Genomic DNA, 16,798 nt, shown 5'->3' with positions numbered 1-16,798 from the left:
AACAGTTCACAGCAGGGCGCTGTTGCGAGCACTGGATGGAGATTGTGGTCATCCATTGTTGAGGAGCCAGGGTGAGCCGCATTCGTTGATCCACCTGTTGCTCAGCATTCTCTACGCCACCAGGCGAATTGTTTCGAGGCAGGGAATGGCCCCTTGTGAGCTTCAACATCGAACCCCCCCCCCCCCTGATCCAGACTGTGTCATCGGCAGTGCCGGATGAAGCGATGTGCGGAACCTGTAGGATACGTTACGACGGGGGCCCTACATCTTCTTGGTTCTTTCGGTAAAGTCACCACGTAGAATGGAAGTAATAAAATAATAAAAATAAAACATAACATAATTCTCACGACGTTTCAGCCACAACGCAAGCAGCCGTCCTCACGTGAAGAACAGGTCTGTCGGAAAGACAGCGTCTGAATAAATATACGCTCCAAGCCTGGGGTGTTTCATTCAGACGCTGTCTTCTCGACAGACCTGGTCTTCACCTGAGGACGGCTGCTTGCGTTGTGGCCGAAACGTCGTGAGAATTGTATTTTATGAAGTTTTATTTGTATTATTTCCATTCTACGTGACTTTACCGAAAGAACCAAGAAGATGAATCCCTGCAGTCACGAAAGCTTTAAATCGAGGGGGCCCTAATGTTTAACAAAAATATAAAAACACAAATGTGTTACTTGCATAGTAGGTGATTGTATTTTTTTATTTGCTGTACAGCCAGATAATAAGACAAATCGCTAACCTTGAAACACCGCAGTCGTTCATAAAAGTTGAAGGGCGGTATAGTACTATAGTAATAGAGCAAGTGCAGAATCACTGCACCGAAATTGACATCTTTAAAGCATTTAGCGCGGGGCACGTAACTACTACATATATGTAGCTACACCACATGCAGTAGTAGCTACTACTACATGTAGTAGCTGCTACTACATGTAGTAGTAGTAGCTACACATGTGTAGTAGTAGCTACTACACATGTAGTAGTACATTTAGTAGTAGCTACTACATGTAGTAGTAGTAGCTACACCACATGTAGCTACTACTACTACATGTGTAGTAGTAGCAGCTACTGCAACACATGTAGTAGTAGTAGCTACTACATGTGTAGTAGTAGCTACTACTACACATGTAGTAGTAGTAGTAGCTACACCACATGTAGCAGCTACACATATGTAGTAGTAGCTACTACATATGTGTACCAATCGATCCCAGATCGGTGCCGTCTCACATGGTGTTGGACATGATGACGCCAAAAGGCGCACAACTCAAAGACAACGCACCGTCAGAGTATTGAGAGCTCGGGCTAAGCCATTCACACCATTGGAACCTCCTTCGCCAGCAGCAATATATTGTAGTGTGAGACTAGGCTCTTAGAAAAGCTGTCTCGGGTGTGGACCAATCAACTTCAAGGACAGTGCATATCATTATCAGAGTTTTCTTTTTGTTTTCATTTTGACTGCTTGTGTTGTGGTTATTGCAAACATGATCCCTTGTATAAAAGTTTTTGTACCAGTTGAAAGGGTAAAAACCAACTACTATATTTTGCCACTGGTAAAGGAGATGTCTCAGTGTAAATGCTTACCCCGAGCTCTCAATACTCTGATAGTGCGCTGTTTTTGAGTTGTACGCCTTTTGGTGTCATCTGGTCCAACACCAATGGAGACTAGGCTCTAAGAAAAGCTGTCTCGGGTGTGGACCAATCAACTTCAAGGACAGTGCATACATTATCAGAGTTGTTTTTTGTTTGCATTCCGACCGCGGGTATTGTGGTCAATGCAAACACGATCCCTTGCATAAAGGTGTCAGTTTTGGTGCCAGATAAAAGGGTAAAGACCTGTTACTACATCTTGCTACTGGCAAAGGAGTTATCATTATCCGAGTAGCGCATCGTGCACGGCTCCTCGCGAGATGAGTTCATTGCCGCATCGCCGGCCCATCGACAGACCTAAAGCTCGATTTAAAGCTTTCGTGACTGCAGGGATTCATCTTCTTGGTTCTTTCGGTAAAGTCACGTAGAAGGGAAATAATAGACGTTTCGGCCACAACGCAAGCAGCCGTCCTCAGGTGGAGAACAGGTCTGTCGGGAAGACAGCGCTGTCTTGCGTTGTGGCCGAAACGTCTATTATTTCCCTTCTACGTGACTTTACCGAAAGAACCAAGAAGACCTAAAGCTGAACGCATCACGGAGATCGTGCAAGAGCCGGGGTTCCACGTTACCCGGCTTTGAGTACGACAAGAACCGTCGCCTCCCGCCGTGATTGTGTGTGACGTGTCGGGCTTTCAAGGTTCTTACGTCCAATCTTGGCAGACATTGGAGCATTAAATAAAAACTTTTTAAATAACAGGACCCTGCGGGGTGGGCTGGTAGGAACGAATAACCAAAGAATATAAACATAATGTATTATGACACTTGTTTAGCCAGGAAAGCCTCACTGAGTGTAAAGGTTTTTGTAGGGTCCTGCCAAGTGTTTGCAGTAGGGGGCGATGTTGCTACACCTAATCGGACGATACGAAGGGAGAGTTTGAGGCCTAGTTCTAGGCTTTAGGCCTAGCTGTAGGCTTTAGGCCGCTGTGAGTTAATTTTTAATTTAAATGTTTTAATTATTAATGTAAAAGCTTTAAATGTTTCTATTTAAAAACATCAGGGAATGTAACATTGTTAAACATTAACTCCCTTTCACACACGCGGGGGTACGATACGAAGGGAGAGTTTGAGGCCGAGTTCTAGGCTTTAGGCCTAGCTGTAGGCTTTAGGCTGCTGTGAGTTAATTTTTTATTTAAATGTTTTAATTAAAAACTATCTCAGGGAATTATAAGGGAATGTTACACTTGTTTAGCCAGGAAAGCCTCACTGAGTCTAAAGGTTTTTGTAGGGTCCTGCCAAGTGTTTGCAGTAGGGGGCGATGTTGCTACACCTAATCGGACATCGGACGGACGATATAATCTATTGTAGGCTGGTTCACTTCGTTCCTACCAGTAATAGTTTATAAATTAACTTGCCATCACGTATGATGCTGCGCCGTATCATCACTTTATCTCTCATCACTTTATCTCTCATCACTTTATCTCTCATCACTTTATCTCTCATCACTTTATCTCTCACATCACTTCATCTCTTATCACTTTCTCTCTCACCACTTTCTCTCTCATCACTTTATCTCTCATCACTTTATCTCTCACCACTTTATCTCTCATCACTTTATCTCTCATCACTTTATCTCTCATCACTTTATCTCTCACATCACTTCATCTCTCATCACTTTATCTCTCACCACTTTATCTCTCATCACTTTATCTCTCACCACTTTATCTCTCACCACTTTATCTCTCACCACTCTCTCTCTCTCTCGATGAAGGATTCGTGCCGAGATTCGCGGACAGCCACAAGGTTGTGGGCACGCACACATTGACCACCCACAACGCAGCTTAATGCAAACTCAGCTTTATAGTTTTGTACAAATGCCCCCCCCCGCTCCCTCCCACCCCCCAAAACATTCGGATATAAAATCCACACGAGAACATCCGTGAGTCTCAGAGCTCGAGGAACAGCCCCCCAGAGTCTTAGAGCCCCCCAAATATTTCGATTTAAAACTTTCGTGACTGCAGCAGGGATTCATCTTCTTGGTTCTTTCGGTAAAGCCGTCACGTAGAAGGGAAGTAATAAAATAATAAAAATAAAACATAGTAAAATACAATTCTCACGACATTTCGGCCACAACGCAAGCAGCCGTCCTCGGGAAGACAGACCTGGTCTTCACCTGAGGACGGCTGCTTGCGTTGTGGCCGAAACGTCGTGAGAATTGTATTTTACTATGTTTTATTTTTATTATTTTATTACTTCCCTTCTACGTGGCGACTTTACCCCCCAAAAAATCTCAAGAGCCCCCCAGAGTCTCAGAGCTTAAGCAGCAGCTCCCCCCCCCAATGCCCCCTGTCCCCTCCCCAACTACCCCCCCCCTGTCCCCCCCCCCCGTCCCCCCCCCCATGTCCCCCCCCCCGTCCCCCCCCCTCCGTCCCCCCCTGCCCCCCTCCCCGTCCCCCCCTGCCCCCCCCCCCCGTCCCCCCCCTGTCCCCCCCTGCCCCCCCCCCCCGTCCCCCCCCCCCGTCCCCCCCTGCCCCCCCCCCCCGTCCCCCCCCCCGTCCCCCCCTGCCCCCCCCCCCGTCCCCCCCTGCCCCCCCCCCCTGTCCCCCCCCCCCTTTCCCCCCCCACCTCCCCCCAGGGCGTCTCAGTCCCAGAGCTTGATGAGTCCGTCCCAGCCGCAGGTCAGAACCTTGGAGGTTTCGTGCGGGTGCCAAATGGCGCCGATGCACACCGAGTCGTGGGCGCGCAGCCGCGAGTACAACTTGGTGCTCTTCCAGTCCCACACGTTCAGGCGGCCGTCAGCGTCGCCCGAGATCACGTAGCTGGCGACGCGGGCGGGGAGGGTTCACACACGCGCAGTCAGTCGCTCGCTCAGTCGCTCAGTCGCTCGCTTCGCTCACTCAGTCGCTCGCTCACTCACTCACCCACTCACTCACCCACTCAATCACTCACTCACCCACTCACTCACCCACTCAATCACTCACTCACCCACTCACTCACTCACCCACTCAACCAGCCACTCACCCACTCAACCAGCCACTCACTCACCCAGTCACTCACCCACTCACTCACTCATCCGCTCACCCACTCACACACCCACTCACCCACTCACACACCCACTCACCCACTCACACACCCACTCACCCACTCAACCACTCACCCACTCAACCACCCACTCACCCACCCACCCACACACCCACTCACCCACCCACTCACTCACTCACACACTCACTCACCCACTCACCCAGTCACTCACCCACTCGCTCGCTCAGTCACTCGCTCGCTCACCCAGTCACCCACTCGCTCGCTCAGTCACTCACTCACACACTCACCCAGTCACTCACTCACCCACACACTCACTTACTCACTCACTCACCCACTCACTCACCAACTCATTCACTTTGGATTTGCGAGCTCCTCACACAATCCAGCCTGGTTAAACCCAGGATGGATCGTAGGCAGGACAGCCTAAATGTTTCTAACCGGCGAAGATGCTCCATTAGGGGGGTCCACGTTTCTCAAGCGTAGAGAAGGGAGGGAATGACTGTGGCCGAGAAGACCTGAAGCTTCGTGCGGAGCGACAGTCCAGGTAGCTTCCACACAGCATTACGCAACCGATGAAAATATATTTCCGCTCGACTGATTCGGAGTGAGACCTCTGCTGTCAAACCGAAGCCGGTCATGAGCACACTGCCCAGGTATGGGAAACTCTCCACTCTCTCCAAAATTGCCCCATCACCGATTGGGAGTTGTGGGGGTGGAGTGTCCGATGGTACAAAATACCCAGGCAGGTGCTTAGTTTTGGTGGGGCTGATGGTAAGGCCCCACCTCTTAGTGGCACACTCCAGGTTTAGCAGCAGCGCCTCCAACTTCTCCTCTGAGTGAGCAGCTATTACCAAATCAGCAGCACACATAACGTGGTTGAGCAATAGGGAGCCATTCCTCGACCGCACCCGGGCATCGATCAGCCTCCCATTATATCTGTACCAGATGGAAATTCCTCTGGTACAGCTACTGAAGGCTTCACGAACTACGTGGTCGAAATATATGTTAAATAATGTGGGAGCCAGAGGACATCCCTGTCGCACCCCAAGGTGAAAAGGGAATGGCTCCGACTCCCGGCCACGTAGTTTTACCCGGGCCCGCTCACCATCATGAAGGTCCTTAATGATTGTGAGCAGAGGGTCAGGGACTCTGAAAGCATGAAGAACAACCCAAAGCCCAGGCCTACTGATGGTATCATAGGCCTTGACCAGGTCAATAAAGCAGAAATGTAGGTCCTGTTGGGATTTCCTACACCTCTGCTGTAGCAGATGGATTGAAATATGGCATCCGTGCAGGACCACCCTTTCCTGAAACCGCATTGGGGCTCCGCAAGCCTCTCCTCAGCGTGCCTAGCAAGGCGATGTTGAATAATCCTTGCCAGGACCTTTCCCGGCACACTGAGGAGTGAGATGCCCCTGTAGTTGATACAGTCTGTGCGGTCCCCCTTCTCAAAAGGGCATCCTTCCAATCCTGCGGTACCCGTCCAGCGGTCCAGACTGTTGTTATGATGTCATGTAGGGCAGTCTGTGCACAAACGCCACCCTCCCTCAGCATTTCGCTTGGGAGATCATCTCTGCCCGGCGCTTTTCCTGGTCTCAGACTCCGGATCGCCTTCAGTACTTCCTCAACAGATGGCACCTCAGCCAGCCACTCACAGGGGGTGACTTCCTCCTCCAATGTACGATGCCAACCCCAGCCGGAAAGCGACGATGAAATTCTCGCTTGCGACTTTCATCAGCTAGCCGAGACCATGCCACACCGTGGGTTTGAATGGGGTCCTGGGCGTACACCCACCACCGGAGCGGAAGAATGGCAGGGGCATCGTACAGATGACGAGCCGATGGTCAGTGGGCAGATCAGCTCCGTGAGGGTTTGTAGCCGATTAGCATTGATCTTCCCTCCATGGCATTGCTCAAATCCACCACGGCGTTACCGTACATACACACACACCTACACACACGTACACACGTACACACACGCACACGTAGACACACACGTACACACACACGCACACACACACGCACGCACACACACGTACACACACGTGCGTGTACACACACGCGCGTGTACACACACACGTACACACACACACACGTACACGCGCACGTACACACACACGTACACACACACACGTACACACACACGTACGTACACACGCACGTACACACACACGTACACACACACGTACACACACACGCACGTACACACACACATACACACACGCACGGAGTCGCGATCGCGCGACCTCACCTCATGTCGGGGGAGAAGCCGACCTGGCAGGCGTACCCAGCCACCATGTGCCCCTTGAAGACCTTCTTCTTGTTAAGGCGGAAGCGGTTGTGGGCACCGAACACCAGAATCTGGTTGTCCATCGACTGGCAGCCCAGCCACTTGCCTGCACACGCACCGTGGGGACGGCAGGGTGGGTGGGCAGAGTGGTGGGTGAGTGGGTGAGTGGGTGAGTGGGTGGGTGAGTGGTAAGTGGGTGGATGGGTGGGTGAGTGAGTGGGTGAGTGAGTGGGTGAGTGAGTGGGTGAGTGGGTGGGTGAGTGGGTGGGTGGGTGAGTGGGTGGGTGAGTAGGTGGGTGGGTAGGTGAGTGGGTGGGTGAGTGAGTGGGTGGGTGAGTGGGTGGGTGGGTGGGTGAGTGAGTGGGTGAGTGGGTGAGTGGGTGAGTGGGCAGGGTGGTGGGTGAGTGAGTGGGTGAGTGAGTGAGCGGGTGGGTGAGTGGGTGAGTGGGTGAGTGGGTGAGTGAGTGAGTGAGTGGTGAGTGAGTGGGTGAGTGAGTGGGTGAGTGAGTGAGTGAGTGGTGAGTGAGTGAGTGAGTGGGTGGTGAGTGAGTGACTGAGTGAGTGACTGAGTGAGTGAGTGACTGAGTGAGTGAGTGAGTGACTGAGTGAGTGACTGACTGAGTGAGTGAGTGGTGAGTGACTGAGTGAGTGAGTGGTGAGTGACTGAGTGAGTGGGTGAGTGAGTGGGTGAGTGAGTGAGTGGGCGAGTGAGTGAGTGAGTGAGTGACTGAGTGAGTGGGTGGGTGGGTGGGTGAGTGAGTGGGTGGTGAGTGAGTGAGTGACTGAGTGAGTGACTGAGTGAGTGAGTGACTGACTGAGTGAGTGGTGAGTGACTGAGTGAGTGAGTGAGTGACTGAGTGAGTGAGTGACTGAGTGAGTGGGTGAGTGAGTGAGTGAGTGACTGAGTGAGTGAGTGGTGAGTGAGTGAGTGAGTGACTGACTGAGTGAGTGGTGAGTGAGTGAGTGGGTGGTGAGTGACTGAGTGACTGAGTGAGTGGGTGAGTGAGTGGGTGAGTGAGTGGTGAGTGAGTGACTGAGTGAGTGACTGAGTGAGTGACTGAGTGAGTGACTGAGTGACTGAGTGAGTGAGTGACTGAGTGAGTGACTGAGTGACTGAGTGAGTGAGTGGTGAGTGGGTGAGTGACTGAGTGACTGACTGAGTGAGTGACTGAGTGGTGAGTGGGTGAGTGACTGAGTGACTGACTGACTGAGTGACTGAGTGAGTGAGTGGTGAGTGGGTGAGTGACTGACTGACTGACTGAGTGAGTGAGTGAGTGGTGAGTGAGTGAGTGAGTGACTGAGTGAGTGGGTGAGTGAGTGGGTGAGTGAGTGGTGAGTGAGTGACTGAGTGAGTGAGTGAGTGACTGAGTGAGTGACTGAGTGAGTGACTGAGTGACTGAGTGAGTGAGTGAGTGACTGAGTGAGTGACTGAGTGACTGAGTGAGTGAGTGGTGAGTGGGTGAGTGACTGAGTGACTGACTGAGTGACTGAGTGGTGAGTGGGTGAGTGACTGAGTGACTGACTGACTGAGTGACTGAGTGAGTGACTGAGTGAGTGACTGAGTGAGTAAGTGACTGACTGACTGACTGACTGAGTGAGTGAGTGGTGAGTGGGTGAGTGACTGAGTGACTGACTGACTGAGTGACTGAGTGAGTGAGTGGTGAGTGGGTGAGTGACTGAGTGACTGACTGACTGAGTGAGTGAGTGAGTGGTGAGTGAGTGACTGAGTGAGTGAGTGACTGACTGACTGAGTGACTGAGTGAGTGAGTGGTGAGTGGCCTCGCTCACCGTTAGGGGACAGGGTCACGGCTGGCATGGAGTGCATGCTGGGCTCTGCGATGTACTTGAAGTCCACGGGGATGTCCCTGTGACACGCAGGGACATCATCAGCATCACCATCACCACCATCATCATCATCATCGCCACCATCATCATCACCACCATCATCATCATCACCACCACCATCACCACCATCACCATCATCACCATCATCATCACCATCACCACCATGATCATCACCACCATCATCATCATCACCACCACCACCACCATCATCATCATCACCACCACCATCATCATCACCACCACCACCATCATCATCATCACCACCACCACCACCATCATCATCATCGCCACCATCATCATCATCGCCACCATCATCATCACCACCATCATCATCATCACCACCGCCATCACCACCATCACCATCATCACCATCATCATCATCATCACCACCACCATCACCACCATCATCATCACCACCACCATCACCACCACCATGATCATCACCACCATCATCATCATCACCACCACCACCATCATCATCATCATCACCACCATCATCATCATCACCACCATCATCATCATCACCACCATCATCATCATCACCACCACCATCACCACCATCACCATCATCACCATCACCACCACCATCACCACCATGATCATCACCACCATCATCATCATCACCACCACCACCACCACCATCATCATCATCACCACCACCACCATCATCATAACCACCATCATCACCACCATCACCACCATCATCACCATCATCATCATCATCACCACCATCATCATCATCATCATCACCACCATCACCACCATGATCACCACCATCATCATCATCACCACCACCATCACCACCACCACCATCATCATCATCATCACCACCATCACCACCATCACGACCACCATCATCATCATCACCACCACCATCACCACCACCATCACCACCATGATCACCACCACCATCATCATCATCACCACCACCATCACCACCATCATCATCATCACCACCATCACCACCACCATCACCACCATCATCACCACCATCATCACCACCATCACCGCCACCATCACCGCCATCATCACCATCATCACCACCATCACCGCCATTATCACCACCATCATCACCATCACCGCCATCATCACCATCATCATCACCACCATCATCATCATCACCATCATCACCACCACCACCACCACCATCACCATCATCACCACCACCATCATCATCACCACCATCATCATCATCATCACCACCATCATCACCACCATCATCATCATCACCACCATCACCACCATCATCACCATCGTCATCATCATCACCACCACCATCATCATCACCATCACCACCATCACCACCATCATCACCATCACCATCATCACCACCACCATCATCATCATCACCACCACCACCATCATCACCACCATCATCATCATCACCACCATCATCATCATCACCATCACCACCATCACCACCATCATCACCATCATCATCACCACCATCATCATCATCACCATCACCACCATCATCATCATCATCACCACCATCACCACCATCATCATCATCATCATCATCGCCACCATCATCACCACCATCACCACCATCACCATCATCATCACCATCATCATCATCACCACCACCATCACCACCACCATGATCACCACCACCATCATCATCATCACCACCACCATCACCACCATCGTCATCATCACCACCATCATCTTCACCATCACCACCATCATCACCACCATCATCATCACCATCACCACCATCATCATCACCACCACCATCACCACCATCATCATCACCACCATCATCACCATCATCACCACCATCACCGCCATCATCACCACCATCATCATCATCATCATCACCACCATCACCGCCATCATCACCACCATCATCACCATCACCGCCATCATCACCATCACCGCCATCATCACCATCACCGCCACCATCACCATCATCGCCATCATCACCACCACCCACCCATGCGTGTGTGTATGCGCGTGTGTGTGCGTGTGTGCGCGTGTGTGTGTGAGCATGAGCGTGTGTGTGTGTGTACGTGTGTGTGTGCATGTGTGTGCGCGTGTGCGCGAGTGTGTGCGCGTGTGCGCGAGTGTGCGTGTGTGCGTGTGCGTGTGTGCGTGTGTGCGTGTGTGTGTGTGCGTGTGTGTGTGTGTGCGTGTGTGCGTGTGTGCGTGTGTGTGTGTGCGTGTGTGTGTGTGTGCGTGTGTGCGTGTGTGTGTGTGTGTGTGTGCGTGTGTGTGCGTGTGTGCGTGCGTGTGCATGCGTGTGTGTGCGCGTGTGTGTGTGCGCGCGCGCGTGTGCGCGTGTGCGTGTGTGTGTGTGTGTGTGCACCCACTCACCACTCCCACACACGAAGGCTCTTGTCGTCGCTGGTGCTCACGAAGCGACGGTTCTCGTCCACGAAGGTGATGGTGTTCACAGCGCCCAGGTGCCGGTCGTACTCCTGCACCATCTCGCCCGACCGCACGTCCCACTGGGAGAGAAACAGAGACACAGTGAGAGACACAGAAACACAGTGAGAGACACGGAGACACAGTGAGAGACACAGAGACACAGTGAGAGACACAGAGACACAGTGAGAGACACATAGACACAGAGACACAGTGACACAGTGAGAGACACAGAGACACAGAGACACAGTGACACAGTGAGATACACAGAGACACAGTGAAAGAGACAGTGAGAGAGACAGTGAGAGACACAGAGACACAATGAGAGACACAGAGACACGGGGAGAGACACAGAAACACAGTGACACAGTGAGATACACAGAGACACAATGAGAGACACACAGACACAGTGAGAGACACAGAGACACAGTGAGAGACACAGACACGGGGAGAGACACAGATACACAGTGAGAGACAGAGACACAGTGAGAGACACAGAGACACAGTGACACAGTGAGAGACACAGAGACACAGTGACACAGTGAGAGACACAGAGACACAGTGAGAGACACATAGACACAGAGACACAGTGACACAGTGAGAGACACAGAGACACAGAGACACAGTGACACAGTGAGATACACAGAGACACAGTGAAAGAGACAGTGAGAGAGACAGTGAGAGACACAGAGACACAATGAGAGACACAGAGACACGGGGAGAGACACAGAAACACAGTGAGAGACACAGAGACACAGTGAGAGACACAGTGAGAGACACAGAGACACAGTGAAAGAGACAGTGAGAGAGACAGTGAGAGACACAGAGACACAGTGAGAGACACAGAGACACAGTGAGAGACACAGAGACACAGTGAGAGACACAGAGACACAGTGAAAGAGACAGTGAGAGAGACAGTGAGAGACACAGAGACACAGTGAGAGACACAGAGACACAGTGAGAGACACAGAGACACAGTGAGAGACACAGATACACAGTGAGAGACACAGAGACATGGGGAGAGACACAGAGACATGGGGAGAGACACAGAAACACAGTGAGAGACACAGAGACACAGTGAAAGAGACAGTGAGAGAGACAGTGAGAGACACAGAGACACAATGAGAGACACAGAGACACAGTGAGAGACACAGTGAGAGACACAGAGACACAGTGAGAGACACAGAGACACAGTGAGAGACACAGAGACACAGTGAGAGACACAGAAACACAGTGACACAGTGAGAGACACGGAGACACAGTGAGAGACACAGAGACACAGTGAGAGACAGAGACACAGTGAGAGACACAGTGAGAGACACAGAGACACAGTGAGAGACACAGAGAGAGACACAGAGACACAGTGAGAGACACAGTAAGAGACACAGAGACACAGTGAGAGAGACAGTGAGAGACACAGAGACACAGTGACACAGTGAGAGACACAGAGACACAGAGACACAGTGAGAGACACAGAGACACAGAGACACAGTGAGAGACACAGTGAGAGACACAGAGACACAGTAAGAGACACAGAGACACAGTGAGAGAGACAGTGAGAGACACAGAGACACAGTGACACAGTGAGAGACACAGAGACACAGTGACACAGTGAGAGACACAGAGACACAGAGACACAGTGAGAGACACAGTGAGAGACACAGTGAGAGACACAGAGACACAGTGAGAGACACAGAGACACAGTGAGAGACACAGAGACACAGTGAGAGACACAGAGACACAGTGAGAGACACAGAGACACAGAGACACAGTGACACAGTGAGATACACAGAGACACAGTGAAAGAGACAGTGAGAGAGACAGTGAGAGACACAGAGACACAATGAGAGACACAGAGACACAGTGAGAGACACAGAGACATGGGGAGAGACACAGAGACACAGTGAGAGACACAGTGAGAGACACAGTGAGAGACACAGAGACACAGTGAGAGACACAGAAACACAGTGACACAGTGAGAGACACGGAGACACAGTGAGAGACACAGAGACACAGTGAGAGACACAGAGACACAGTGAGAGACACAGAGACACAGTGAGAGACACAGAGACACAGTGAGAGACACAGAGACACAGTGAGAGACACAGAGACACAGTGAGAGACACAGAGACACAGTGAGAGACACAGAGACACAGTGAGAGACACAGAGACACAGTGAGAGACACAGAGACACAGTGAGAGACACAGAGACACAGTGAGAGACACAGAGACACAGTGAGAGACACAGAGACACAGTGAGAGACACAGAGACACAGTGAGAGACACAAAGTCACAGTGAGAGACACAGAGACACAGTGAGAGACACATTGAGAGACACAGAGACACAGTGAGAGACAGAGACATGGGGAGAGACACAGAGACACAGTGAGAGACACAAAGTCACAGTGAAAGACACAGAGACACAGTGAGAGACAGAGACATGGGGAGAGACACAGAGACACAGTGAGAGACACAGTGAGAGACACAGAGACATGGGGAGAGACACAGAGACACAGTGAGAGACACAGAGACACGGGGAGAGACACAGTGAGAGACACAGAGACACAGTGAGAGACAGAGACACAGTGAGAGACACAGAGACACAGTGAGAGACACAGAGACACAGTGAGAGACACAGAGACACAGTGAGAGACACAGAGACACAGTGAGACACGGTGAGAGACACAAAGACACAGTGAGAGACACAGTGAGACACGGTGAGAGACACAGAGACACAGTGAGAGACACAGAGACACGGGGAGAGACACAGAGACACAGTGAGAGACAGAGACACAGTGAGAGACACAGAGACACAGTGAGAGACACAGAGACACAGTGAGAGACACAGAGACACAGTGAGAGACACAGAGACACAGTGAGACACGGTGAGAGACACAAAGACACAGTGAGAGACACAGTGAGACACGGTGAGAGACACAGAGACACAGTGAGAGACACAGAAACACAGTGAGAGACACAGAGACACAGTGAGAGACACAGATACACAGTGAGAGACACAGTGAAACACGGTGAGAGACACAGAGACACAGTGAGAGACACAGAGACACAGTGAGAGACACAGAGACACAGTGAGAGACACAGAGACACAGTGAGAGACACAGAGACACAGTGAGACACGGTGAGAGACACAGAGACACAGTGAGAGACACAGAGACACAGTGAGAGACACAGAGACACAGTGAGAGACACAGAGACACAGTGAGACACGGTGAGAGACACAGAGGCACAGTGAGAGACACAGAGACACAGTGAGAGACACAGAGACATGGGGAGAGACACAGAGACACAGTGAGAGACAGAGACACAGTGAGGGACAGAGACACAGTGAGAGACACAGAGACACGGGGAGAGACACAGAGACACAGTGAGACACGGTGAGAGAACACGGGAGTCTCTCTCTCTGTGTCTCTCTCTGTGTCTCTCTCTGTGTCTCTCTGTGTCTCTCTGTGTCTCTCTCTGTCTCTCTCCGTGTCTCTCTCCATGTGTCTCTCTGTGTCTCTCTCTCCGTGTGTCTCTCTCCGTGTGTCTCTCTCCGTATGCCTCTGTGTGTGTCTCTCCGTGTGTCTCTCCGTGTGTCTCTCTCTCTCCGTGTGTCTCTCTCTCTGTGTCTCTCTCTGTGTCTCTCTCTGTCTCTCTCTCTGTCTCTCTCTCTGTGTGTCTCTCTCTCTGTGTGTCTCTCTCTCTGTGTGTCTCTCTCTCCGTACGTGTCTCTCTCTCCGTGTGTCTCTCTCTCCGTGTCTCTCTCTCCGTGTGTCTCTCCGTGTGTCTCTCTCTCCGTGTGTCTCTCTCTCCGTGTGTCTCTCTCCGTGTCTCTCTCCTTGTGTCTCTCTCCTTGTGTCTCTCTCTGTGTCTCTCTCTCCGCGTCTCTCTCCGTGTGTCTCTCTCCGTGTGTCTCTCTCCGTGTGTCTCTCTCCGTGTCTCTCTCTGTGTCTCTCTCCGTGTGTCTCTCTCCGTGTTTCTCTCTGTGTCTCTCCGTGTCTCTCTCTCCGTGTGTCTCTCTCTCCGTGTCTCTCTCTCTGTGTGTCTCTCTCCGTGTGTCTCTCTCCGTGTGTCTCTCTCTGTGTCTCTCTCTGTGTCTCTCTCTGTGTCTCTCTGTGTCTCTCTCTGTCTCTCTCTCCGTGTGTCTCTCTCCGTGTGACTCTCTCCGTGTGTCCCCGCGCGCGTTACCGTGACGATCTTCTTGTCGGACATGCCGGCCACGAACAGGTGCTGTTTGTCCTCGTCGGGGTTGAACTGCACGCAGTAGGGCACCTTGCGGTTGGAGAACTTGGACACGCACGCTCCTGCAAGAGACACACACACGGGGAAGAAGGGCACCGCAACGGTGAGATGTTGACTACCTCGCCTGGTGTGCAGGAGATCGTGGCTAGGAGATGTTGACTACCTCGCCTGGTGTGCAGGAGGTCGTGGCTAGGAGATGTTGACTACCTCGCCTGGTGTGCAGGAGGTCGTGGCTAGGAGATGTTGACTACCTCGCCTGGTGTGCAGGAGGTCGTGGGTTCGATCCAGACCCTGACGATGCCTGCTGCTGTATATTTGAAGTTTGCGTTTCTCTCATCATCATCACGGTGGCTAGGAGATGTTGACTACCTCGCCTGGTACACAGGAGGTTGTGGGTTCGATCAAGACCCTGACGATGCCTGCTGCTGCTGTAGATTTGGAGTCTGCGTCTCTCTCTCATCATCATCACGGTGGCTAGGAGATGTTGACTACCTCGCCTGGTACACAGGAGGTCGTGGGTTCGATCAAGACCCTGATGATGCCTGCTGCTGCTGTAGATTTTGAGTTTGCGTGTCTCTCTCTCATCATCATCACGGTGGCTAGGAGATGTTGACTACCTCGCCTGATGTGCAGGAGGTCGTGGGTTCGATCCCGACCCTGACGATGCCTGCTGATGTAGATTTGAATTTTGCGTGTCTCTCTCTCTTCATCATCATCATCATCACGGTGGCTAGGAGATGTTGACTACCTCGCCTGGTCTACAGGAGGTTGTGGGTTCGATCAAGACCCTGACGATGCCTGCTGCTGTAGATTTGGAGTCTGCGTCTCTCTCATCATCATCATCATCATCACGGTGGCTAGCAGATGTTGACTACCTCGCCTGGTGTGCAGGAGGTCGTGGGTCCGATCCCGACCTTGACGATGCCTGCTGCTGTAGATTTGGAGTCTGTCTCTCTCTCTGTCATCATCATCACGGTGGCTAGGAGATGTTGACTACCTCGCCTGGTACGCAGGAGGTCGTGGGTTCGATCCCGACCCTGACGATGTCTGCCGCTGTAGATTTGGAGTTTGCGTGTCTCTCATCATCATCATCACGGTGGCTATGAGATGTTGACTACCTCGCCTGGTACGCTGGAGGTCGTGGGTTCGATCCCGACCCTGACGATGTCTGCCGCTGTAGATTTGGAGATTGCGTGTCTCTCATCATCATCATCACGGTGGCTATGAGATGTTAACTACCTCGCCTGGTCTACAGGAGGTCGTGGGTTCGATCCCGACCCTGACGATGCCTGCTGCTGCTGTAGATTTGGAGTCTGCGTCTCTCTCATCATCTTCATCACGGTGGCTAGGAGATGTTGACTGCCTCGCCTGGTGTGCAGGAGGTCGTGGGTTTGTGTTTCTCTCTCCCCGAGGTCGCGTCGATTTGTCTCCG

At 51.8% G+C, this 16,798-nt stretch overlaps 1 protein-coding gene across 1 annotated transcript in view; it reads right to left on the bottom strand.

Annotated features, from left to right (window-relative positions):
• Positions 1-4,212: 4,212 nt before the first annotated feature.
• LOC144949964 (uncharacterized) overlaps positions 4,213-16,798 on the bottom strand; it is a 45,825-nt gene continuing 33,239 nt past the window's right edge. Inside the window, exons 19-23 of the mRNA XM_078879954.1 lie at positions 15,313-15,428; positions 11,074-11,207; positions 8,701-8,777; positions 6,874-7,018; positions 4,213-4,400 (exon numbers count right to left, since the gene is read on the bottom strand). Of these exons, the coding sequence (XP_078736080.1) occupies positions 4,223-4,400; positions 6,874-7,018; positions 8,701-8,777; positions 11,074-11,207; positions 15,313-15,428 (650 nt within the window). The 3' untranslated portion in view covers positions 4,213-4,222. The remainder of the gene's footprint in view (positions 4,401-6,873; positions 7,019-8,700; positions 8,778-11,073; positions 11,208-15,312; positions 15,429-16,798) is intronic.

Source organism: Lampetra fluviatilis, chromosome 55 (assembly GCF_964198595.1).
Source record: "Lampetra fluviatilis chromosome 55, kcLamFluv1.1, whole genome shotgun sequence".
NCBI classification, from domain to species: Eukaryota; Metazoa; Chordata; class Hyperoartia; order Petromyzontiformes; family Petromyzontidae; genus Lampetra; species Lampetra fluviatilis.
Note: the sequence above shows the minus strand (reverse complement) of the source record. Positions and strands in the feature narration are given on the sequence as shown.